Genomic DNA, 21,322 nt, shown 5'->3' with positions numbered 1-21,322 from the left:
TTATCACTTGTAATCTCAACGTTGAGTTCGTTGTTCATTTGTTGAGTTTTAAGTTGTACTATAGTATATCTTGTATTGCATTACAGTTTCAGTTATGTAAGCTTTCATTCCAATGTTCTACTTATGTATATATAATGTTTAATTGTTGTGTACTTTGACATTGTATAGAATCAGCCCAAGCCGTATACCTGCCATCTCTAGTTTGTATTAGTTGTATGTCGGGACGACATACGTTAGCGTCGCCGAGCTCTCAGTAGTAGTAACCAGTTACCAGTAAACAGTGTACCGTTGACTCAACGACCAACCGTCTCTGCCTGAGTCACTGTCTATTCAAATTGCGCTGAACTGACATTATTTCAAAGACCCTCTCACTGGGTACTGGGCAGCCGGTCAGTCAGTGTTACGAGAGGAGCGAGTGAGATAGGCCACGGCTGTAAGGGCTCTCTCCACATATCTGTAATTATACGTAATAACAGCCTACGTGAGTATTTCTTACCTAATCCACGTGTCGAACTCTCACATGATAAATGTTTGACCAGGTGTGGGTTCCAAACTGGTGCTGCTTACTCCAGTATGGACCTGATGTACACAGTGTATAAAGTCTTGAACGATTCCTTACTGAGGTACCGAAACGCTATTCTTAGGTTTGCCAGCCGCCCATATGCCGCAGCAGTTATCTGGTTAATGTGTGCTTCCGGCGACGTACACAGTATTATACTCACTCCTAGATCTTTCTCCTTGAGTGAGGTTTGCAAACTTTGGCCACCTAGCCTATACTCTGTCTGCGATCTTCTTTGCCCTTCTCCGATCTTCATGACTTTGCATTTGGCGGGGTTAAATTCTAAGAGCCAGTTGCTGGATCACGCATCCAGCCTGTCCAGTTCCCTTTGTAGACCTGTCTGGTCCGTATCTGATTTAATTCTCCTCATTAACTTCACATCATCTGCAAACAGGGACACTTCTGAGTTTATCCCTTCCGTCATGTCGTTCACATATACCAAGAATAGCACTGGTCCCAAGACTGACCTCTGTGATACCCTGTTCATCACAGGCGCCCATTGTGATACCTGTACCTGTGTGTACTCACCTATTTGTGGTTGCAGGGGTCGAGTCTTAGCTCCTGGCCCCGCCTCTTCACCGGTTGCTACTGGGCCCTCTCTCTCCCTGCTCCATGAGCTTTATCAAACCTCGTTTTAAAACTGTGTATGGTTCCTGCCTCCACTACGTCATTTTCTAGGCTATTCCACAGCCTGACAACTCTATGACTGAAGAAATACTTCCTAATATCTATCTGACTCATTTGTGTCTTCAACTTCCAATTGTGACCTCTTGTTTCTGTGTCCCCTCCCTGGAACATCCTGTCTTTGTCCACCTTGTCTATTCCACGCAGTATTTTATATGTCGTTATCATGTCTCCCCTGACCCTCCTGTCCTCCAGTGTCCTCAGGCCGATTTCCCTTAACCTTTCTTCATAGGACATTCCCCTTAGCTCTGGAACTAACCTTGTCGCAAACCTTTGTACTTTCTCTAGTTTCTTGACGTGCTTTATCAAGTGCGGGTTCCAAACAGGTGCTGCATACTCCAGTATGGGCCTGACATACATGGTGAACAGTGTCTTGAATGATTCCTTACTAAGGTATCGGAATGTTGTTCTCAGGTTTGCCAGGCGTCCATATGCTGCAGCAGTTATCTGGTTGATGTGTGCTTCCGGAGACATGCTCGGTGTTATACTCACCCCAAGATCTTTCTCCTTGAGTGAGGTTTGCAGTCTTTGGCCACCTAGCCTATACTCGGTGTGTGGTCTTCTGTGCCCTTCCCCTATCTTCATGACTTTGCATTTGGCAGGATTAAATTCGAGAAGCCATTTGCTGGACCAGGTGTCCAGTCTGTCCAGGTCTCTTTGAAGTCCTGCCTGGTCCTCATCAGATTTAATTCTCCTCATTAACTTCACATCATCTGCAAACAGGGACACTTCTGAGTCTAACCCTTCCATCATGTCGTTCACATATACCAAAAATAGCACTGGTCCTAGGATCGACCCCTGTGGGAACCCGCTCATCACAGGTGCCCACTGTGATACATCTTTACGTACCATGACTCGTTGTTGCCTCCCTGTCAGGTATTCTCTGATCCATTGCAGTGCCCTTCCTGTTATATGCGCCTGATCCTCTAGCTTCTGCACTAATCTCTTGTGAGGAACTGTGTCAAAGGCCTTCTTGCAGTCCAAGAAGATGCAATGAACCCACCCCTCTCTCTCGTGTCTTACTTCTGTTATTTTATCATAAAACTCCAGAAGGTTTGTGACACAGGATTTGCCTTCCATGAATCCGTGCTGGTTGGCATTTATACTCTTGTTCCGTTCCAGGTGCTCCACCACTCTCCTCCTGATAATCTTCTCCATAACTTTGCATACTATACACGTCAATGACACAGGTCTATAGTTTAGTGCCTCTTTTCTGTCTCCTTTTTTAAAAATGGGAACTACATTTGCCGTCTTCCATACCTCAGGTAGTTGCCCAGTTTCCAGGGACGTGTTGAAGATTGTGGTAAGTGGCATGCACAGCATATCTGCTCCCTCTCTAAGGACCCACGGGGAGATGTTGTCCGGTCCCATTGCCTTTGAGGTATCGATGTCCCTTAGCAGTTTCTTCACCTCCTCCTCATCTGTATGTATGTCGTCCAACACTTGTTGGTGTATTCCTTGCTGGTGTCCCCATCTGGTCTGTTTCCCCAGAGGCCTTCCTGTCTCCACTGTAAATACTTCCTTAAATCTCATGTTGAGCTCCTTACATACCTCTTGATTGTTTCTTGTGAGTTCTCCACCTTCTTTCCTCAGCCTTATCACCTGGTCCTTGACTGTTGTCTTCCTCCTAATGTGGCTATACAGCAGTTTCGGGTCAGATTTGACTTTCGATGCTATGTCGTTTTCATACTGTCGCTGGGCCTCCCTCCTTATCTGTGCATACTCGTTTCTGGCTCTTCTACTAATCTCCTTGTTTTCCTGGGTCCTATGCCTCCTGTACCTTTTCCATTCTCTGTTGCACTTAGTTTTTGCCTCCCTACACCTTCGGGTAAACCAAGGACTCGTTTTGGTCTTCCTATTATTTCTGTTTCCCTTGGGAACAAACCTTTCCTCTGCCTCCTTGCACTTTGTTGCCACATATTTCATCATATCGTTTACTGATTTTCCTACCATTTCTCTGTCCCACTGAACCTCCTGCAGGAAGTTTCTCATACCTGTGTAGTCCCCCCTTTTATAGTTTGACCTGTCCCCTTCAATTCCTGTTACCTTCTCCACTTGTAGCTCTACTATATAATCAAAACTCAGAACCACGTGATCGCTAGCTCCAAGGGGCCTCTCGTAAGTGATGTCCTCAATGTCTGAACTGCTCAGGGTGAACACAATATCCAGTCTTGCTGGCTCATCCTCCCCTCTCTCTCTGGTAGTGTCCCTGACATGTTGATGCATGAGGTTTTCAAGTACCACATCCATCATCTTGGCTCTCCATGTTTCGGGACCCCCATGTGGCTCCAGGTTTTCCCATTCGATCTCCCTGTGGTTGAAATCGCCCATTACCAGTAACTTTGCTCTGCTCGAGTGTGTGTGTGTGTGTGTGTGTGTGTGTGTGTGTGTGTGTGTGTGTGTGTGTGTGTGTGTGTGTGTGTGTGTGTGTGACCCAACAATTAATATTTGCACAAATAACTCATAGTTGTGACAGGGTGTGGACGTGTGAATTGCTCATTATTCTATAATTTGTTCATGATTGTAGCCATGTATAAACTTAAGTAACTATGCTTACAGGATTCTTTACCTTTGTAACTTGTGAGTTCATTACCTTTGTACCTAATTCAGCTATCAAAACTTTGAGGGCCCAATCCCTGGACCCATTACGTACATCTGTAATCTGTAAATACCTTTGTAACTTGTCATGATTGTGACCAGACCTACCTGGAGTTCATTACCTTTGTAACTTGCTCAGCTATGAAAACTTTGAGGTCCAGTTCCTGGACCCATTATGTACCTCTGTAATCTTTTGACTACCGCCCACAGGATAAAATACAAATTTATAGACGAAATATGTAGTCTTGGAGATTGCTTGATACTGAGACCCATCACTAACCCCTTTACAATGAACTTCTTTTGCACTTCCATTTCCTCTTGTGTTTCCGCTTCCAAGTACCTTCAAGGGAGGTTCCAGTATGCTGGTGAGGGGCTCTTGATCTAGGGAACTGGATCTGTGCTCTAGTTCCCTGAATTGACACTGAATGCCTTCCATCCCCCCCATATGCACTGTATAATCCTCTGGGTTTAGCGCTCCTCCATGACTATAATAATAATCCTCTTCCATCTGCTGCTGCACATTTGTCTTGTACTATGGGGTGCACAATATAGTGCAAATTTGTACAAATATGTAGTCTTGGAGACTGTGAAAGTTAATGTACTGAGCGGCTGTAGAAAGGAGATTGAGATGCTTGACACTGAGAGGCTGCACTGCCAATTTCCATTGCCCAAGTTCTCGTACATCATACAATACTGACCCGTTGGAGAACACGTCGTAACTCCGAGTCGGTAAACAAGTACGTCGGTAAGTGGAGAGAGGCTGTATACGTACAGATTAGATTTTGCCACTGAAGTGGCTAGTTTATTGTGCACCCCATATCCATCCTGTAGACGGTAGCGCAAGAGCATATGGTTATACAAAACGCCTAGGAACTAGGCCCCAAAAGGGTTAACAGGTGAACATATGGATTTATATCTACATATCTACGTATCTGCTTAGTATATCTGGTATCTTATTTTCATTAATAAGATACCTTGACATGTCACATAGGTTATTATACTGTCTGTCTCTGTATTCCTCAATAAGTGGACAATTAACACAGTACCCCCCAGTACCAACAATACCACCAGTCCGATAACATTCTTCTTTGCAAATATACAGGGTCTAAAGCCAGCAACAAACAACAAAATACCTTTCATCCGTGGACTGCTTGCAGAGGCAAAGGCAATGTTCGCGGCTTTCACTGAGACCCACATAAAGGATCACTTGGACAACGAAATATGGATCCCAGGTTACAACCTATACAGATGTGACAGAGTGAACAGGCAAAAGGGGGGGGTTGGCCTGTACATTGCAGAGTCACTTGTTTGCACAGAACTGCTTAATGCCTCAAATGACGTAGTGGAAGTTTTAGCAGTAAAGGTCGAGAACCAAAACCTAGTCATTGTGGTAGTCTACAAGCCTCCGGATGCAACATCCCAGCAATTCCAGGAACAGCTGTTAAAAATTGACCACTGTCTGGAAAATCTTCCAGCTCCTGCACCCAACATCTTGCTCCTGGTGGATTTCAACTTAAGGCACCTAAAATGGAGGAATATAGCAAATAATATTGTTGCAGTAATAACACCAGGAGGCAGCTCTGATGAAAACTCACACTCACACGAGCTTTTAAATCTCTGCACAAAATTCAATTTAAACCAGCAAATAATAGAGCCTACTAAACTGGAGAATACACTAGACCTCATCTTCACTAACAATGATGATCTGATAAGAAATGTCACCATATCAAAAACAATATACTCAGATCACAACATAATTGAGGTTCAGACAAGTATGCGTGGAGCCCCAGACCGACAAAATGAGACTAGTCACGAGGGAGCATTCACCAAATTCAACTTCAATAACAAAAACATTAAGTGGGACCAAGTAAACCAAGTCCTAACCGATATAAGCTGGGAAGATATACTAAGCAACACAGACCCAAACTTATGCCTAGAACAGATTAACTCGGTGGCACTCGATGTATGCACAAGGCTTATTCCTCTAAGAAAAAGGAGGAGTAGATGTAAAATAGAAAGAGACAGGCGCTCCCTTTACAGGCGACGGAAAAGAATAACAGAGCGGCTAAAAGAGGTCAATATATCTGAAATGCGCAGGGAGACACTGGTCAGAGAAATAGCAAGCATCGAACTTAAGCTAAAAGAATCCTTTAGGAGTCAGGAATCGCGGGAAGAACTAAAAGCCATAAATGAAATCGAAAGAAACCCAAAGTATTTCTTCTCCTATGCCAAATCAAAATCGAGAACAACGTCCAGTATTGGGCCCCTACTTAAACAAGATGGGTCCTACACAGATGACAGCAAGGAAATGAGTGAGCTACTCAAGTCCCAATATGACTCAGTTTTTAGCAAGCCGCTAACCAGACTGAGAGTCGAAGATCAAAATGAATTTTTTATGAGAGAGCCACAAAATTTGATTAACACAAGCCTATCCGATGTTATCCTGACGCCAAATGACTTCGAACAGGCGATAAATGACATGCCCATGCACTCTGCCCCAGGGCCAGACTCATGGAACTCTGTGTTCATCAAGAACTGCAAGAAGCCCCTATCACGAGCCTTTTCCATCCTATGGAGAGGGAGCATGGACACGGGGGTCGTCCCTCAGTTACTAAAAACAACAGACATAGCCCCACTCCACAAAGGGGGCAGTAAAGCAACAGCAAAGAACTACAGACCAATAGCACTAACATCCCATATCATAAAAATCTTTGAAAGGGTCCTAAGAAGCAAGATCACCACCCATCTAGAAACCCATCAGTTACACAACGCAGGGCAACATGGGTTTAGAACAGGTCGCTCCTGTCTGTCTCAACTACTGGATCACTACGACAAGGTCCTAAATGCACTAGAAGACAAAAAGAATGCAGATGTAATATATACAGACTTTGCAAAAGCCTTCGACAAGTGTGACCATGGCGTAATAGCGCACAAAATGCGCGCTAAAGGAATAACAGGAAAAGTCGGTCGATGGATCTATAATTTCCTCACTAACAGAACACAGAGAGTAGTCGTCAACAGAGTAAAGTCCGAGGCAGCTACGGTGAAAAGCTCTGTTCCACAAGGCACAGTACTAGCTCCCATCTTGTTCCTCATCCTCATATCCGACATAGACAAGGATGTCAGCCACAGCACCGTGTCTTCCTTTGCAGATGACACCCGAATCTGCATGACAGTGTCTTCCATTGCAGACACTGCAAGGCTCCAGGCGGACATCAACCAAATCTTTCAGTGGGCTGCAGAAAACAATATGAAGTTCAACGATGAGAAATTTCAATTACTCAGATATGGTAAACATGAGGAAATGAAATCTTCATCAGAGTACAAAACAAATTCTGGCCACAAAATAGAGCGAAACACCAACGTCAAAGACCTGGGAGTGATTATGTCGGAGGATCTCACCTTCAAGGACCATAACATTGTATCAATCGCATCTGCTAGAAAAATGACAGGATGGATAATGAGAACCTTCAAAACTAGGGAGGCCAAGCCCATGATGACACTCTTCAGGTCACTTGTTCTATCTAGGCTGGAATATTGCTGCACTCTAACAGCACCTTTCAAGGCAGGTGAAATTGCCGACCTAGAAAATGTACAGAGAACTTTCACGGCGCGCATAACGGAGATAAAACACCTCAATTACTGGGAGCGCTTGAGGTTTCTAAACCTGTATTCCCTGGAACGCAGGAGGGAGAGATACATGATTATATACACCTGGAAAATCCTAGAGGGACTAGTACCGAACTTGCACACGAAAATCACTCACTACGAAAGCAAAAGACTTGGCAGACGATGCACCATCCCCCCAATGAAAAGCAGGGGTGTCACCAGCACGTTAAGAGACCATACAATAAGTGTCAGGGGCCCGAGACTGTTCAACTGCCTCCCAGCACACATAAGGGGGATTACCAACAGACCCCTGGCAGTCTTCAAGCTGGCACTGGACAAGCACCTAAAGTCAGTTCCTGATCAGCCGGGCTGTGGCTCGTACGTTGGTTTGCGTGCAGCCAGCAGCAACAGCCTGGTTGATCAGGCGCTGATCCACCAGGAGGCCTGGTCACAGACCGGGCCGCGGGGGCGTTGACCCCCGAAACTCTCTCCAGGTAAACTCCAGGTAGTGTTCAAGAGAGTGACCATATGCCTGATCACATAATTTACATTTAGTTTGATCATCATCTGTGTGTCTCCCAACATCAGTCAGTCTGTTCACATCGCAAGTTCCTCCATAAGCATACTTATCTATGTTCATGTTATCATAGTGGGTTACAGATCTACTCAAGCTTCTAACTGCATTCCTATAGCAATCATTTTCATTATTTACTTCTCTCCTAATATTATTCCTAATGCTAGACACAGATATTCCAAAGTTATATTCTACATTCTCCTTCTGGATACTCTTCTTGGCTAACATATCAACTTTATCATGAAGGAATAATTCAATGTGTGATGGGATCCATAGCAATTGTACATTAATTCCTTTGTCCGGGATTTTTGAGTATCTGTACCTGGCTTCTCCAATGAGCATGTTGTTTTAGTCATGACATAGAATCAGTAATGATGATAGAGTCAAGCTCAGTGTCATAAGTTAGCTTTAGCGCCATTAAGATTGCAAACAATTCAGTTTGCAGTGTAGACGCCCAGTTGTTAATTCTTATGCCTAATTCAACAAATTTATTATCGTTCTTAACTATGGAGGTGGTAACAAGAGCAGATGCAGCCCTGCCAGAACACTCCTGTTTAGATCCATCAGTGTATATTACTTGTGGAAAATACTGAATATATTTTCCAGAAATACAGTAGTGGCTGTGGCTCGTACGTTGGTTTGCGTGCAGCCAGCAGCAACAGCCTGGTTGATCAGGCTCTGATCCACCAGGAGGCCTGGTCACAGACCTGGCCGCGGGGGCTTTGACCCCCGGAACTCTCTCCAGGTAAACTCCAGGTAAACTGTATTTAATAATATTTGTCATAAAAAATGGGAAATTTTCTGTACCTGCGCCTGCGCAGAAGGAGACTAGCCATCTTGGTTTTGAATTGTGTACAACGTTGTGTGATGGGAAGGAATTTTCGTGCTCTAGAGGTTGAAATTGGGCTGACACCTCTCAAATAGGAGGCGAAATTGTTGGACATGCATTCCTGCATAACTTGAGATATCAGACGACTGGACAAGACAGCTCCAGGAACCTCAGATAAGCTCTCTAGATTTGTGTATAATTCTGGCCAGTGTTTTCATAAATTTAGTTAGTGAGGTTTTTCTGAGTATGATACAACTTAATATCCAGTCAAATTGGTGAGTGATATTAAGATATATTTTCCTTCTGTTATGTAATTGTGTTTATATATAATCATTTTTTAATATACAGTCCACAAATTTATATATTTACCAGAATTCCTGATGTATAATTCATTTAATTAATAGGTCCAAAGCAACTTGTGGTTATGACAGTGGTAGGTATCGAAGGGGGACATTTTTTGCGACCTAGGTGTCCAGATCAGATCAGATCAGATCGGACTCACAGGTAAGTACCCACGAGGGGCGAGGGGCAAGTGGGGACAGTGCGAAGAATAGACGGGGAGAGGAATGTCTTGAGTCGAAGAGAGAAGAGTCAGGACTAAACCCAACTGCTAAGCCTGAATGACGATGATGAAAGACGATGTAGACATCAGGAACTCTGCAGGAGCTGACTGCAACTTGCTGGATGGAAGATTTCTGCTTCTTGATGGTGATTGGTGGCTGCAGGCGACAAGGGAGGGGCTCAACGTTGATTGGTCATTTCATAATGGCTTGGTGGTTACTTGGAATTGTGGCGTTTTTTGACGAAGAAAGCTTCCTTGGAGAGGCAAGTTCCATTTCTGAGATGTTTAAAGCGTTGGAGAGGAATTATCATGAGGCGAGTTAAGGAGTGTTCATATTCAGGAGTTTTACGCCAGAGGTCAAGATTTGCCATAATGGTTGAAAGATTTACGGGATCAGCTTCTTTAGAAGGTCCAACGACATACTTGACTGTCTTGTTGATGAGGTGAGATTTTAGTTCAGCTGGCTCCATGTCCTGAGGATAATTTACTGTGGTACAGAAAGATACGTTGTACCATCTAGCATAGTGTTCTCCTTCTGGTCTAGTATCGAATCTTGGGTCTTGAGATGGTATTATTGGTGCTGGTGAATGTACATTTACATCTTCATCTTCAATGGACGAATGGGAAGATGTTTCTGGTGGAAAGGCTTCTGACTGGTTGGTTTCTTCGAGGAGTGGAGGCGATGGAGACTTCTCATTGGACGTTGTTGGAGTGACGTCACTAGGTGTTGGTGGTGTTGGAGCTGCTGGCGCAGAAGTGGTGATTAGATCCTTTGTGAATTTTAGTATTTCTTCCGAAGGTGGAGATGCTGGGAATATAAATGATGGCATATTATTTAGTGCAAATAACTCGTTGATGGTAGAGTTAAAAGATCCAGGTACAGCCATGTTCTGCATGTGAGCGTATAGTAGACAGTAGTGGATCTTGGTTACGTCACAAGCTGGAGGAGTGATGATGGTGGAGGCTGGCTGAGTAGTAGCTTGAAGTAATTTTGTAGTGTTAGCTTGTATCTTTGCAATTGCTGCATACGTTGGTGTGTTGCTAGTAGGTTTTTTCTTTGCTGCTTCTTGTGTTTTCTTCACAATATCCTTTCGTGTAGGACATTTTGCTGCCAGTGTATGGTGGTCGTTACTTTTACAGTTTAAGCACGATGGTTGTGGTGGAGCAGCAGCGGTACAGGAACTGAAGGTGTGTCCCTCACTACCACATGTAGTGCAGAACTTCTTGTCTTTTACTGGACATGCTTTGGTGGTATGATTGTAAGAATAACAGTTCCAGCAGTGTTGGATGTACTGATAAGATAAGATAAGATTTCGTTCGGATTTTTAACCCCGGAGGATTAGCCACCCAGGATAACCCAAGAAAGTCAGTGCGTCATCGAGGACTGTCTAACTTATTTCCATTGGGGTCCTTAATCTTGTCCCCCAGGATGCGACCCACACCAGTCGACTAACACCCAAGTACCTATTTGCTGCTAGGTGAACAGGACAACAGGTGTAAGGAAACGTGTCGAAATGTTTCCACCCGCCGGGAATCGAACCCGGGCCCTCCGTGTGTGAAGCGGGAGCTTTAGCCACCAGGCCACCGGGCCACCACCAGGCCACCGGGCCTGCTTCGATGTAGGTTGGACTGATGAAGTAGTAGTAAACAGCAAGACCTTCGTTCAGAGCAGTGGCAGCCATGTTAACGTCGGTGAAGGTGACCTTGAGCATGGACGATGCATTCGGGATTTTTGTAATGCTGTCAACAGTAGCCCAAGTATTTTGCGTCTCGATGGATGTCTTGAGTTCTGCTGGTGTTTGAGACGTCAGAATCTTGTCAAGTTTTTTAAGGAATACTGATTTCCTGGCCCTGAGGGCAGGAGATGACATAACAGTAAACCCTTGAGCGGTAAGTGTAGTGGTGGCATCTGTAGAGAGTAACTTCTCTGCTTCAGCATCATCGTGACACACAACAATGAATGCTTCTTTCAGGGACAAAATGGTGTTGAATTTAACTTGCAGCGCTCCTTGAACAACAGTTGCAAGAGCAATCTTCGTTGAATCATCAACGGTACCACTTGTTGGCTTGATCTTTACAAGATTTGCGTAGCTCATCGTGCAAGTCAAGGTGAAGACGACGCTGGTAAAAGTTCCCCTCCCCAACGGGGATCGTAGGGAGACAGAGTAGGGAAGACTTCACCCAGCTACAAGAGTGCAGAGGCCAACTGTCTGCCCTGGGGCAGGCAGCCAGCTACGCACCAAGTCCTGGAGCAGGATGAAGAGTTCCTCTGCTCTTGCCTGTTCTAGGTGCTGAGTGTCGAGGTCTGATCCTCCCAACCAGGAGCAGGTACGTCTTTCCAGTGCAGAAGCCAGTCGACGAGTCTCTGTCTCTCCCTAGGTGTCCCAAATTCCTACTTGTCTATGTAACATTGATAAATAATAATTATCTTTGTTATCATTTACTGTTATGTACATAATTAGTTACATTCAGATAAATGCAATTTTCAACACTACCAGCTAGGCGAGAAATTTCTTCTTGAGCAGTTACTTTAACAAATATTCCAAAATTGAAAAAAAAAAAATCTGAAACACCTCCAGTCCCAAGCATTTTGGATAAAGGATTCTATACTGTACTTTTTCCCCGTTTTTCCAGAATGTTGTGATAAATGGTACTGTAAATATAAATACAAGTAACAAACTTGACACTAAGTATATAAATATATATATCAAAATTGTCAAAGTGGGAAGTCTGAATGTGCGTGGATGTTGTGCAGATGATAAGAAAGAGATGATTGTGGATGTTATGAATGAGAAGAAGCTGGATGTCCTGGCTTTAAGTGAAACAAAGCTGAAGGGGGTGGGAGAGTTTCAGTGGAGAGGAATAAATGGGATTAGGTCAGGGGTTTCAAATAGAGTTAGAGCTAAAGAAGGAGTAGCAATAATGTTGAAGGATAAGCTATGGCAGGAAAAGAGGGACTATAAATGTATTAATTCAAGGATTATGTGGAGTAAAATAAAGATTGGATGTGAAAAGTGGGTTATAATAAGCGTGTATGCACCTGGAGAAGAGAGAAGTGTAGAGGAGAGAGAGAGATTTTGGGAAATGTTGAGTGAATGCGTGGGGAGTTTTGAATCAAGTGTGAGAGTAATGGTGGTTGGGGATTTTAATGCTAAAGTGGGTAAAAATGTTATGGAGGGAGTAGTAGGTAAATTTGGGGTGCCAGGGGTAAATGTAAATGGGGAGCCTTTAATTGAGCTATGTGTAGAAAGAAATTTGGTAATAAGTAATACATATTTTATGAAAAAGAGGATAAATAAATATACAAGGTATGATGTAGCACGTAATGAAAGTAGTTTATTAGATTATGTATTGGTGGATAAAAGGTTGATGGGTAGGCTCCAGGATGTACATGTTTATAGAGGGGCAACTGATATATCGGATCATTATTTAGTTGTAGCTACAGTTAGAGTAAGAGGTAGATGGGAAAAGAGGAAGGTGGCAACAACAAGTAAGAGGGAAGTGAAAGTGTATAAACTAAGGGAGGAGGAAGTTCGGGTGAGATATAAGCGACTATTGGCAGAAAGGTGGGCTAGTGCAAAGATGAGTAGTGGGGGGGTTGAAGAGGGTTGGAATAGTTTTAAAAATGCAGTATTAGAATGTGGGGCAGAAGTTTGTGGTTATAGGAGGGTGGGGGCAGGAGGAAAGAGGAGTGATTGGTGGAATGATGAAGTAAAGGGTGTGATAAAAGAGAAAAAGGTAGCTTATGAGAGGTTTTTACAAAGCAGAAGTGTTATAAGAAGAGCAGAGTATATGGAGAGTAAAAGAAAGGTAAAGAGAGTGGTGAGAGAGTGCAAAAGGAGAGCAGATGATAGAGTGGGAGAGGCACTGTCAAGAAATTTTAATGAAAATAAGAAAAAATTTTGGAGTGAGTTAAACAAGTTAAGAAAGCCTAGGGAAAATATGGATTTGTCAGTTAAAAACAGAGTAGGGGAGTTAGTAGATGGGGAGATGGAGGTATTGGGTAGATGGCGAGAATATTTTGAGGAACTTTTAAATGTTAAGGAAGAAACAGAGGCAGTAATTTCATGCACTGGTCAGGGAGGTATACCATCTTTTAGGAGTGAAGAAGAGCAGAATGTAAGTGTGGGGGAGGTACGTGAGGCATTACGTAAAATGAAAGGGGGTAAAGCAGCTGGAACTGATGGGATCATGACAGAAATGTTAAAAGCAGGGGGGGATATAGTGTTGGAGTGGTTGGTACTTTTGTTTAATAAATGTATGAAAGAGGGGAAGGTACCTAGGGATTGGCAGAGAGCATGTATAGTCCCTTTATATAAAGGGAAAGGGGACAAAAGAGACTGTAAAAATTATAGAGGAATAAGCTTACTGAGTATACCAGGAAAAGTGTACGGTAGGGTTATAATTGAAAGAATTAGAGGTAAGACAGAATGTAGGATTGCGGATGAGCAAGGAGGTTTTAGAGTGGGTAGGGGATGTGTAGATCAGGTGTTTACATTGAAGCATATATGTGAACAGTATTTAGATAAAGATAGGGAAGTTTTTATTGCATTTATGGATTTAGAAAAGGCATATGATAGAGTGGATAGAGGAGCAATGTGGCAGATGTTGCAAGTATATGGAATAGGTGGTAAGTTATTAAATGCTGTAAAGAGTTTTTATGAGGATAGTGAGGCTCAGGTTAGGGTGTGTAGAAGAGAGGGAGACTACTTCCCGGTAAAAGTAGGTCTTAGACAGGGATGTGTAATGTCACCATGGTTGTTTAATATATTTATAGATGGGGTTGTAAAGGAAGTAAATGCTAGGGTGTTTGGGAGAGGGGTGGGATTAAATTATGGGGAATCAAATTCAAAATGGGAATTGACACAGTTACTTTTTGCTGATGATACTGTGCTTATGGGAGATTCTAAAGAAAAATTGCAAAGGTTAGTGGATGAGTTTGGGAATGTGTGTAAAGGTAGAAAGTTGAAAGTGAACATAGAAAAGAGTAAGGTGATGAGGGTGTCAAATGATTTAGATAAAGAAAAATTGGATATCAAATTGGGGAGGAGGAGTATGGAAGAAGTGAATGTTTTCAGATACTTGGGAGTTGACGTGTCGGCGGATGGATTTATGAAGGATGAGGTTAATCATAGAATTGATGAGGGAAAAAAGGTGAGTGGTGCGTTGAGGTATATGTGGAGTCAAAAAACGTTATCTATGGAGGCAAAGAAGGGAATGTATGAAAGTATAGTAGTACCAACACTCTTATATGGGTGTGAAGCTTGGGTGGTAAATGCAGCAGCGAGGAGACGGTTGGAGGCAGCGGAGATGTCCTGTTTAAGGGCAATGTGTGGTGTAAATATTATGCAGAAAATTCGGAGTGTGGAAATTAGGAGAAGGTGTGGAGTTAATAAAAGTATTAGTCAGAGGGCAGAAGAGGGGTTGTTGAGGTGGTTTGGTCATTTAGAGAGAATGGATCACAGTAGAATGACATGGAAAGCATATAAATCTATAGGGGAAGGAAGGCGGGGTAGGGGTCGTCCTCGAAAGGGTTGGAGAGAGGGGGTAAAGGAGGTTTTGTGGGTAAGGGGCTTGGACTTCCAGCAAGCGTGCGTGAGCGTGTTAGATAGGAGTGAATGGAGACGAATGGTACTTGGGACCTGACGATCTGTTGGAGTGTGAGCAGGGTAATATTTAGTGAAGGGATTCAGGGAAACCGGTTATTTTCATATAGTCGGACTTGAGTCCTGGAAATGGGAAGTACAATGCCTGCACTTTAAAGGAGGGGTTTGGGATATTGGCAGTTTGGAGGGATATGTTGTGTATCTTTATATGTTTATGCTTCTAGACTGTTGTATTCTGAGCACCTCTGCAAAAACAGTGATAATGTGCGAGTGTGGTGAAAGTGTTGAATGATGATGAAAGTATTTTCTTTTTGGGGATTTTCTTTCTTTTTTGGGTCACCCTGCCTCGGTGGGAGACGGCCGACTTGTTGAAAAAAAAAAAAAAAAAAAAAAAAATCAATATATTTGATTCAGATATATTTAGCGAGTTTTTAATTAACTTGCTAATTATAGCCCAATACCAACACTACGTATTCTAATTTCCGTACCAAAACTCATACAGTTTAAAACATATTCCCTATTATTTTTTACACCTAGCTTTTCTGGAGGTGAGAAGTAGGTTGCCTGCACTCAGAAGGAGAGAGACAGAGAGAGAGAGAGAGAGAGAAAGATGTTACAGTTTGGAGGCTTATTTGAATAGGAATTGGCTTTCTTTTGTGCCTAACGATACATTACCTGTATAAAAATACTTGCATAAAAATAGAAAAAATAAAATTTAAAAAAATTTAGGTAAAATTGCTACTCAATGAATAATGATATGTCATTTTTTTGGTCACTCTACCTTAATTAATTAAATGTTTGCAGGTAATGTCGTAAAAAAATAATTTGAATCTTAATATTTTCAGTTACTTTGATAAATAAAAATTAAGTGAATCCAGGACAGTGCTCCTCGAATGCCAGAGTTTCCTCCAAGATCACTACGTCAAGAATGCCAGAGAGTTTCCTCCAAGATCACTACATCAAGAATGCCAGAGAGTTTCCTCCAAGATCACTACGTCAAGAATGCCAGAGAGTTTCCTCCAAGATCACTACATCAAGAATGCCAGAGAGTTTCCTCCAAGATCACTACATCAAGAATGCCAGAGAGTTTCCTCCAAGATCACTACGTCAAGAATGCCAGAGAGTTTCCTCCAAGATCACTACATCAAGAATGCCAGAGAGTTTCCTCCAAGATCACTACATCAAGAATGCCAGAGAGTTTCCTCCAAGAACACTACATCAAGAATGCCAGAGAGTTTCCTCCAAGATCACTACATCAAGAATGCCAGAGAGTTTCCTCCAAGATCACTACGTCAAGAATGCCAGAGAGTTTCCTCCAAGATCACTACGTCAAGAATGCCAGAGAGTTTCCTCCAAGATCACTACGTCAAGAATGCCAGAGAGTTTCCTCCAAGATCACTACATCAAGAATGCTAGAGAGTTTCCTCCAAGATCACTACATCAAGAATGCTAGAGAGTTTCCTCCAAGATCACTACATCAAGAATGCTTCACTACTCACCTTGAGGTGTAATGACCTGCAGGAGTGGGATAAAGAGGATGGAGATGGCGCTGACCAGGTAGAGGAGGATGTTAGTATTTCTCCTGCCGCAGTAGGATACAGCAGGCCACAGCAAGAAATAGGACGGTAGCTCCATTGCCCCACACAGGAACATATAAATGTACTCGTTGGTGCTGGAAAATAATAATGTAATTTGTAACACTAGTTGTTGATGTTAAGTGTTTACATGCTCTCCTGAAGTGAAGTACAAGGAATTGAAAGTGAGGTAGATAACCACAAGTGTGTTTACAGCACTTACAGTTTGATGACAGGTGGACAGTTGCATACCTTGCAAAACTTATGTACAAGAAGGCTACAGAAACTATTTCTCCTTTAATGCTTAAATATAATAAGTGATAAGAAGCATATCAAATGTAATTAACTTTTTAAGTTACTGTTCATTTATACAGCACACACAAACATGATCCATAAGAAAAAATATTACAGTTTTTAAGATGATTGACATATTTCCTCTGTGGAAGAAATTACTGTGAAATTGCTGAAATATTTTTGACAGATGAGAACAATGAAGTGTACAAAGCAGTAATGGTTTGATTAAGATTACAGGAGTTTATGGCAAGAAACTTTTTTTCTTTAATACCTGTACAAAACAGTAAAAAGAACAAATCTGCTTAAGAACCTGAGATTAACAGAGTTGAGCGAGATGCCATAGTAGGTGGTGGAGGCAGTGAACCAGCAGAAAAAGATGATAGTGGTTATGCGTGCCATTTTTACGGTGTGTACCAAGCTCCACATACGGATGAAGAAGTGTTTCATCTTTACCAGGCACATAACACTACTGACACTGTGTTTCCTGCCTTCCTCTGTCTCTCGTATATTCTGAAGTAAGTAAAGATACAAGCTAGGTTTGTGCACTCTGCCCTCCTCACAAGTGGTAACTTTTGCTGACAAAAGAAAAAGCTGATAGTGATTCATTATTCTTTAGGTATTATCTTTGAAAAAGAAAATGTGAGAATTTTTCTACACTGGTTTAACACAAAACACGATAGTAGCAAGTAATGAAGGGGGCCCAGGAGCTAAGATTCAACCCCTTGCAACTACAAACAGATGAGTACATGTGAACACACACACACACATACGTGTGCATACATGTGTACATACTCACAAACTCTACGCATCTCTCACAAACTACGTAATTCTCACTCACTAACAATACGTATCTCTCACTCTCCCGATCTTTCACATTCTCTTTTTCTTACTCGCACTCATTCTCACACACACTCTCACTTCTCACACACACTCTCACTTCTCACACACACTCTCACTTCTCACACACTCACTTCTCACATACACTCTCACTTCTCACACATGATCTCACTTCTCACACATGCTCTCTCTTCTCACACACACTGTGGAGAAATTTTCTCCAGGAGGGGGTATCAGCCCCCTTCAGCCCCTTTCAGCCCTGAGGGGCCCAGCCCTCTCAGAAGGGGCAAGCATCTTGTTTACTGCTACAGCAAGTAATTGATCCCAGATGCAGTACAAGTATGTGACGTGGTCAAGCGACCGAAGCTCCTTTCAGTCCAGTGTTGCAAAGTGTAGTTTTAAAAGTCAGTTCATCTCTTATCTTAGCAGGACAATTAAAGAAAATCCTGCTCCCACTTTATTACCATGGTAAAGTTAGTGTATATTGTTGTCTATGCTTAAGACAGCAATAATCAAGCATTCTGCTTTGCTTCATGGAGGATGTGGCAAGGAAGCAAAAAGTACTAGGTCACCTTTTCCTTTATGTGCTAGGGGGCAGTGACGGTGCAAGAGGCAGTGGCATCTTCAGATTACTTTTGACTCTACTGAGAGTCACACTGACACCAGGATAACCAACAAAGAACATTGATCCGTGCATTAGTGTAAATAAAGTGTCTCACAAAACACAATAAACACTTACAGAGAAGTGTGATCAGCTTCTTTAGTGATAAGATTGTGAACAATAAAGACAAATCTTGTGGAACATAGTGTACCAGTGTGCGTATTCCTAGACTATGGAAGACGTGGATATCCAAGGACACATCAGCTTCTATCAAGTCACCGATACCTGTCAAAGGTGTGAAGAACACCATAGCTCACGCTACAAGAGCAAGGTGGGTTATAGATTTCTTGTAGTACGGGGGACTGCGCAGTTCTTGAGTCGCAAGGAGTTTGTAATCAACATATAGTCGGCAGTGAGGTGCAGACTTTTGAGTCCACACAAGTACGTAAGTCAGTCATCAGTGAATGAAATATGCTAACATAACACCCCCTAGGGGTAATTTATAATCTTACAAAATATAATTCATTTCAGCCCGTTGTGAAATGACTTCGACAGCTTCTCAAGACCTCGTCTGCATGGGCGGCTGTGCAGGCGATGAGCTGTCTTTCTAAGCTACGTTTTCCCTATATTTAAACTATAAACTTACCTGGTAAACCATTTCTCAAAATTTTGGTTTTGCTCGAACCGGATAAAGGCCACACTGTGGTCCAAATATGTTGTACTACAGTGTACAAATAACCCACGAGCCAAGGTCCTTCGAAAAAAGCTGTAAAACTAGTGTTTTACAATGTAAATCAGTATATATGAGTCCCTCCAGACTGAATCACAGAGAATGAGCAGCCAAAAGAAAACGGGCGCTCACCCAGCGTTCACCCAAAGAAAACGGTAACTGGGTGACTCACCCAACAAGAAAACAGGGGATGGCACCCGGCATCCACTGCTCCCAAGCTCGAGAAACACTGACTACAGCAGCAACCCAACTGATGTTCAGTTTGTCTGAGTGTATATACACATAGTGTTTATAATGTTTATAGACAGAGATTAAGAGACGAGATTGTGTTTAAGTTTCTTTTAGATATAACTGTTATATTAAAGGAAACATATTAACATTGACATTTATATATGTGTAAGAAATATTCATGTGTGATTTACAGTTATACAATGACATTTATAGTGTATAGTGAATGAAGTGTATAACATCGTTATTTACGATTAATCATCGTTGTCAGGCTGACAGAGCAAACTCAAGCCATAAACACCAGCCATATGTACTCTGTACCCTTCATGGTCATTGACCCTGAGGTTAAGCTTAGTAGGTCAGTAGTGTCTGACTCGATTATTGCTGACTTAAGCATAACAAAAACCCAGCTGTTTATAGCAGTACAGTGTTTTTTAAACACTCTAAGTGTGGTGCTAGAATTTTCAGTATACCATTAAAATGGTTTATTTGAAAACTCAGTTTCAGTCTTTACAGACTAAGATTACACAATTAGAAAATCTAATTTCAGTCTGTATAGGATTAACTCAAGATACAAACATAGATTTTGATGATCTTGAGGTCAAATTTGAATTACTTACACAACGTCTGGAAATAATTAATTCAGACTATACGCATTATGAAAAGGAATTTCTTGAATCAAATCCATCTGAGGATGAAATTAAAAATGTTTTGAATACTTTTAGTAATCAACAATTAAGGTGGACAGGAGTACAGGCTATCTGCCGTAAAACTCTGTCACAGAGACCTACTGTAACTAGCGGTCAAACACCTGTTACACCTGTAACAACAACAAGTGTCCCATTACCAAGCTTACCTACATTGTTATTACCTATTTTCCAAGGTCATAATTACGAAGAATTCATTAGTGGTTTTCAGTCTATAGTAAATTCACGAACTGACATAGATGAGATTGCTAAGTTCAATTATCTTAAATGTCTTGTGAAGGGAGAACCCTATGAACTGATTAAGTCATTTCCGGTGGTTAAAGGTAATTATCAAATAGCCTTACGTGTCTTAGCAGACAATTACTTTGATGGTGACAAAGCCAGAGTTAGACATGCAGTCTTAATATCAAGCTTGAAGCCACCCAAACATTGTTTTTCAGACTTACAGGCATTTAGAATCACATTAGACAATAGTCTCAGATCTCTAGATGCTAAATATGACCTAAGACAATGTGATTGGTTTATCAGTGGTATTGTACAAGATAAGTTGTCACCACAAACTATTGAACGATTAAATATTATGTTCAATAAACGCTATTTCACTTGTGAGGAAATTAGCAATGGTTTACAAACAATAGTTTCATGCATGCAAACAACGAGACAAGATGAAAAATCCACAAATCCCGTGGATAATAAACCCTCAACTCAGTATAAAAAGAGTATACCTACTCCCACTAAAACACATAATGGGAAATCCCATATAGGCATTTATGAAGCTGTGAATACAACAGACAGTAAACAGACTGCCACACATAAACGTACTCCAAAATGTGTACTTTGTGATGGAACACATTGGGCACAGTATTGAATTCAATGCACATCAATGGAGGCACGTAAACAACGTGTTCATCAGCTGAAAAGGTGCATCAAGTGTTTAGGTGAACACAAGGAAGGAAAATGCTCATTGAAGAAGTGTTTTAAATGCAAGGGTATGCATCATACAGCATTATGCCCAAATACTTTTGCTGAACAACAGAAGACTTCCACAGAATCAGGAAGTCAACAAGCAACAACATTAAATGTGAGAGATAAGTTTAAAGCAACTGCTCTCCCGACAGCTCGAGTTGAGTTATCTAATAAATTACACAAAACCAATGTGCTAACACTATTTGATCAAGGCTCACAAATGTCCTTCATAAGAAGAACAGTGTTGCAGAAACTGAATAAACAACCCTATGCCAAATTACAGTTAGATATAGCTGGTTTTTTCCACAATTCTGGTAAACAGACATATGACCTAGCCAAAATCACTGTTGGTCTAGGAAACAGG

At 42.0% G+C, this 21,322-nt stretch overlaps 1 protein-coding gene across 1 annotated transcript in view; it reads right to left on the bottom strand.

The window, feature by feature from the left end:
* LOC128688152 (organic cation transporter protein) overlaps positions 1-21,322 on the bottom strand; it is a 655,980-nt gene that overhangs the window by 122,501 nt on the left and 512,157 nt on the right. The window contains exons 11-12 of the mRNA XM_070087495.1: positions 17,200-17,399; positions 16,521-16,693 (exon numbers count right to left, since the gene is read on the bottom strand). Coding sequence (XP_069943596.1) covers positions 16,521-16,693; positions 17,200-17,399 — 373 coding nt within the window. The remainder of the gene's footprint in view (positions 1-16,520; positions 16,694-17,199; positions 17,400-21,322) is intronic.

Source organism: Cherax quadricarinatus, chromosome 2 (genome assembly GCF_038502225.1).
Source record: "Cherax quadricarinatus isolate ZL_2023a chromosome 2, ASM3850222v1, whole genome shotgun sequence".
Classification (NCBI taxonomy): domain Eukaryota; kingdom Metazoa; phylum Arthropoda; class Malacostraca; order Decapoda; family Parastacidae; genus Cherax; species Cherax quadricarinatus.
The sequence above is the reverse complement of the archived record's forward strand: the minus strand, read 5'-3'. Positions and strand labels throughout refer to the sequence as shown.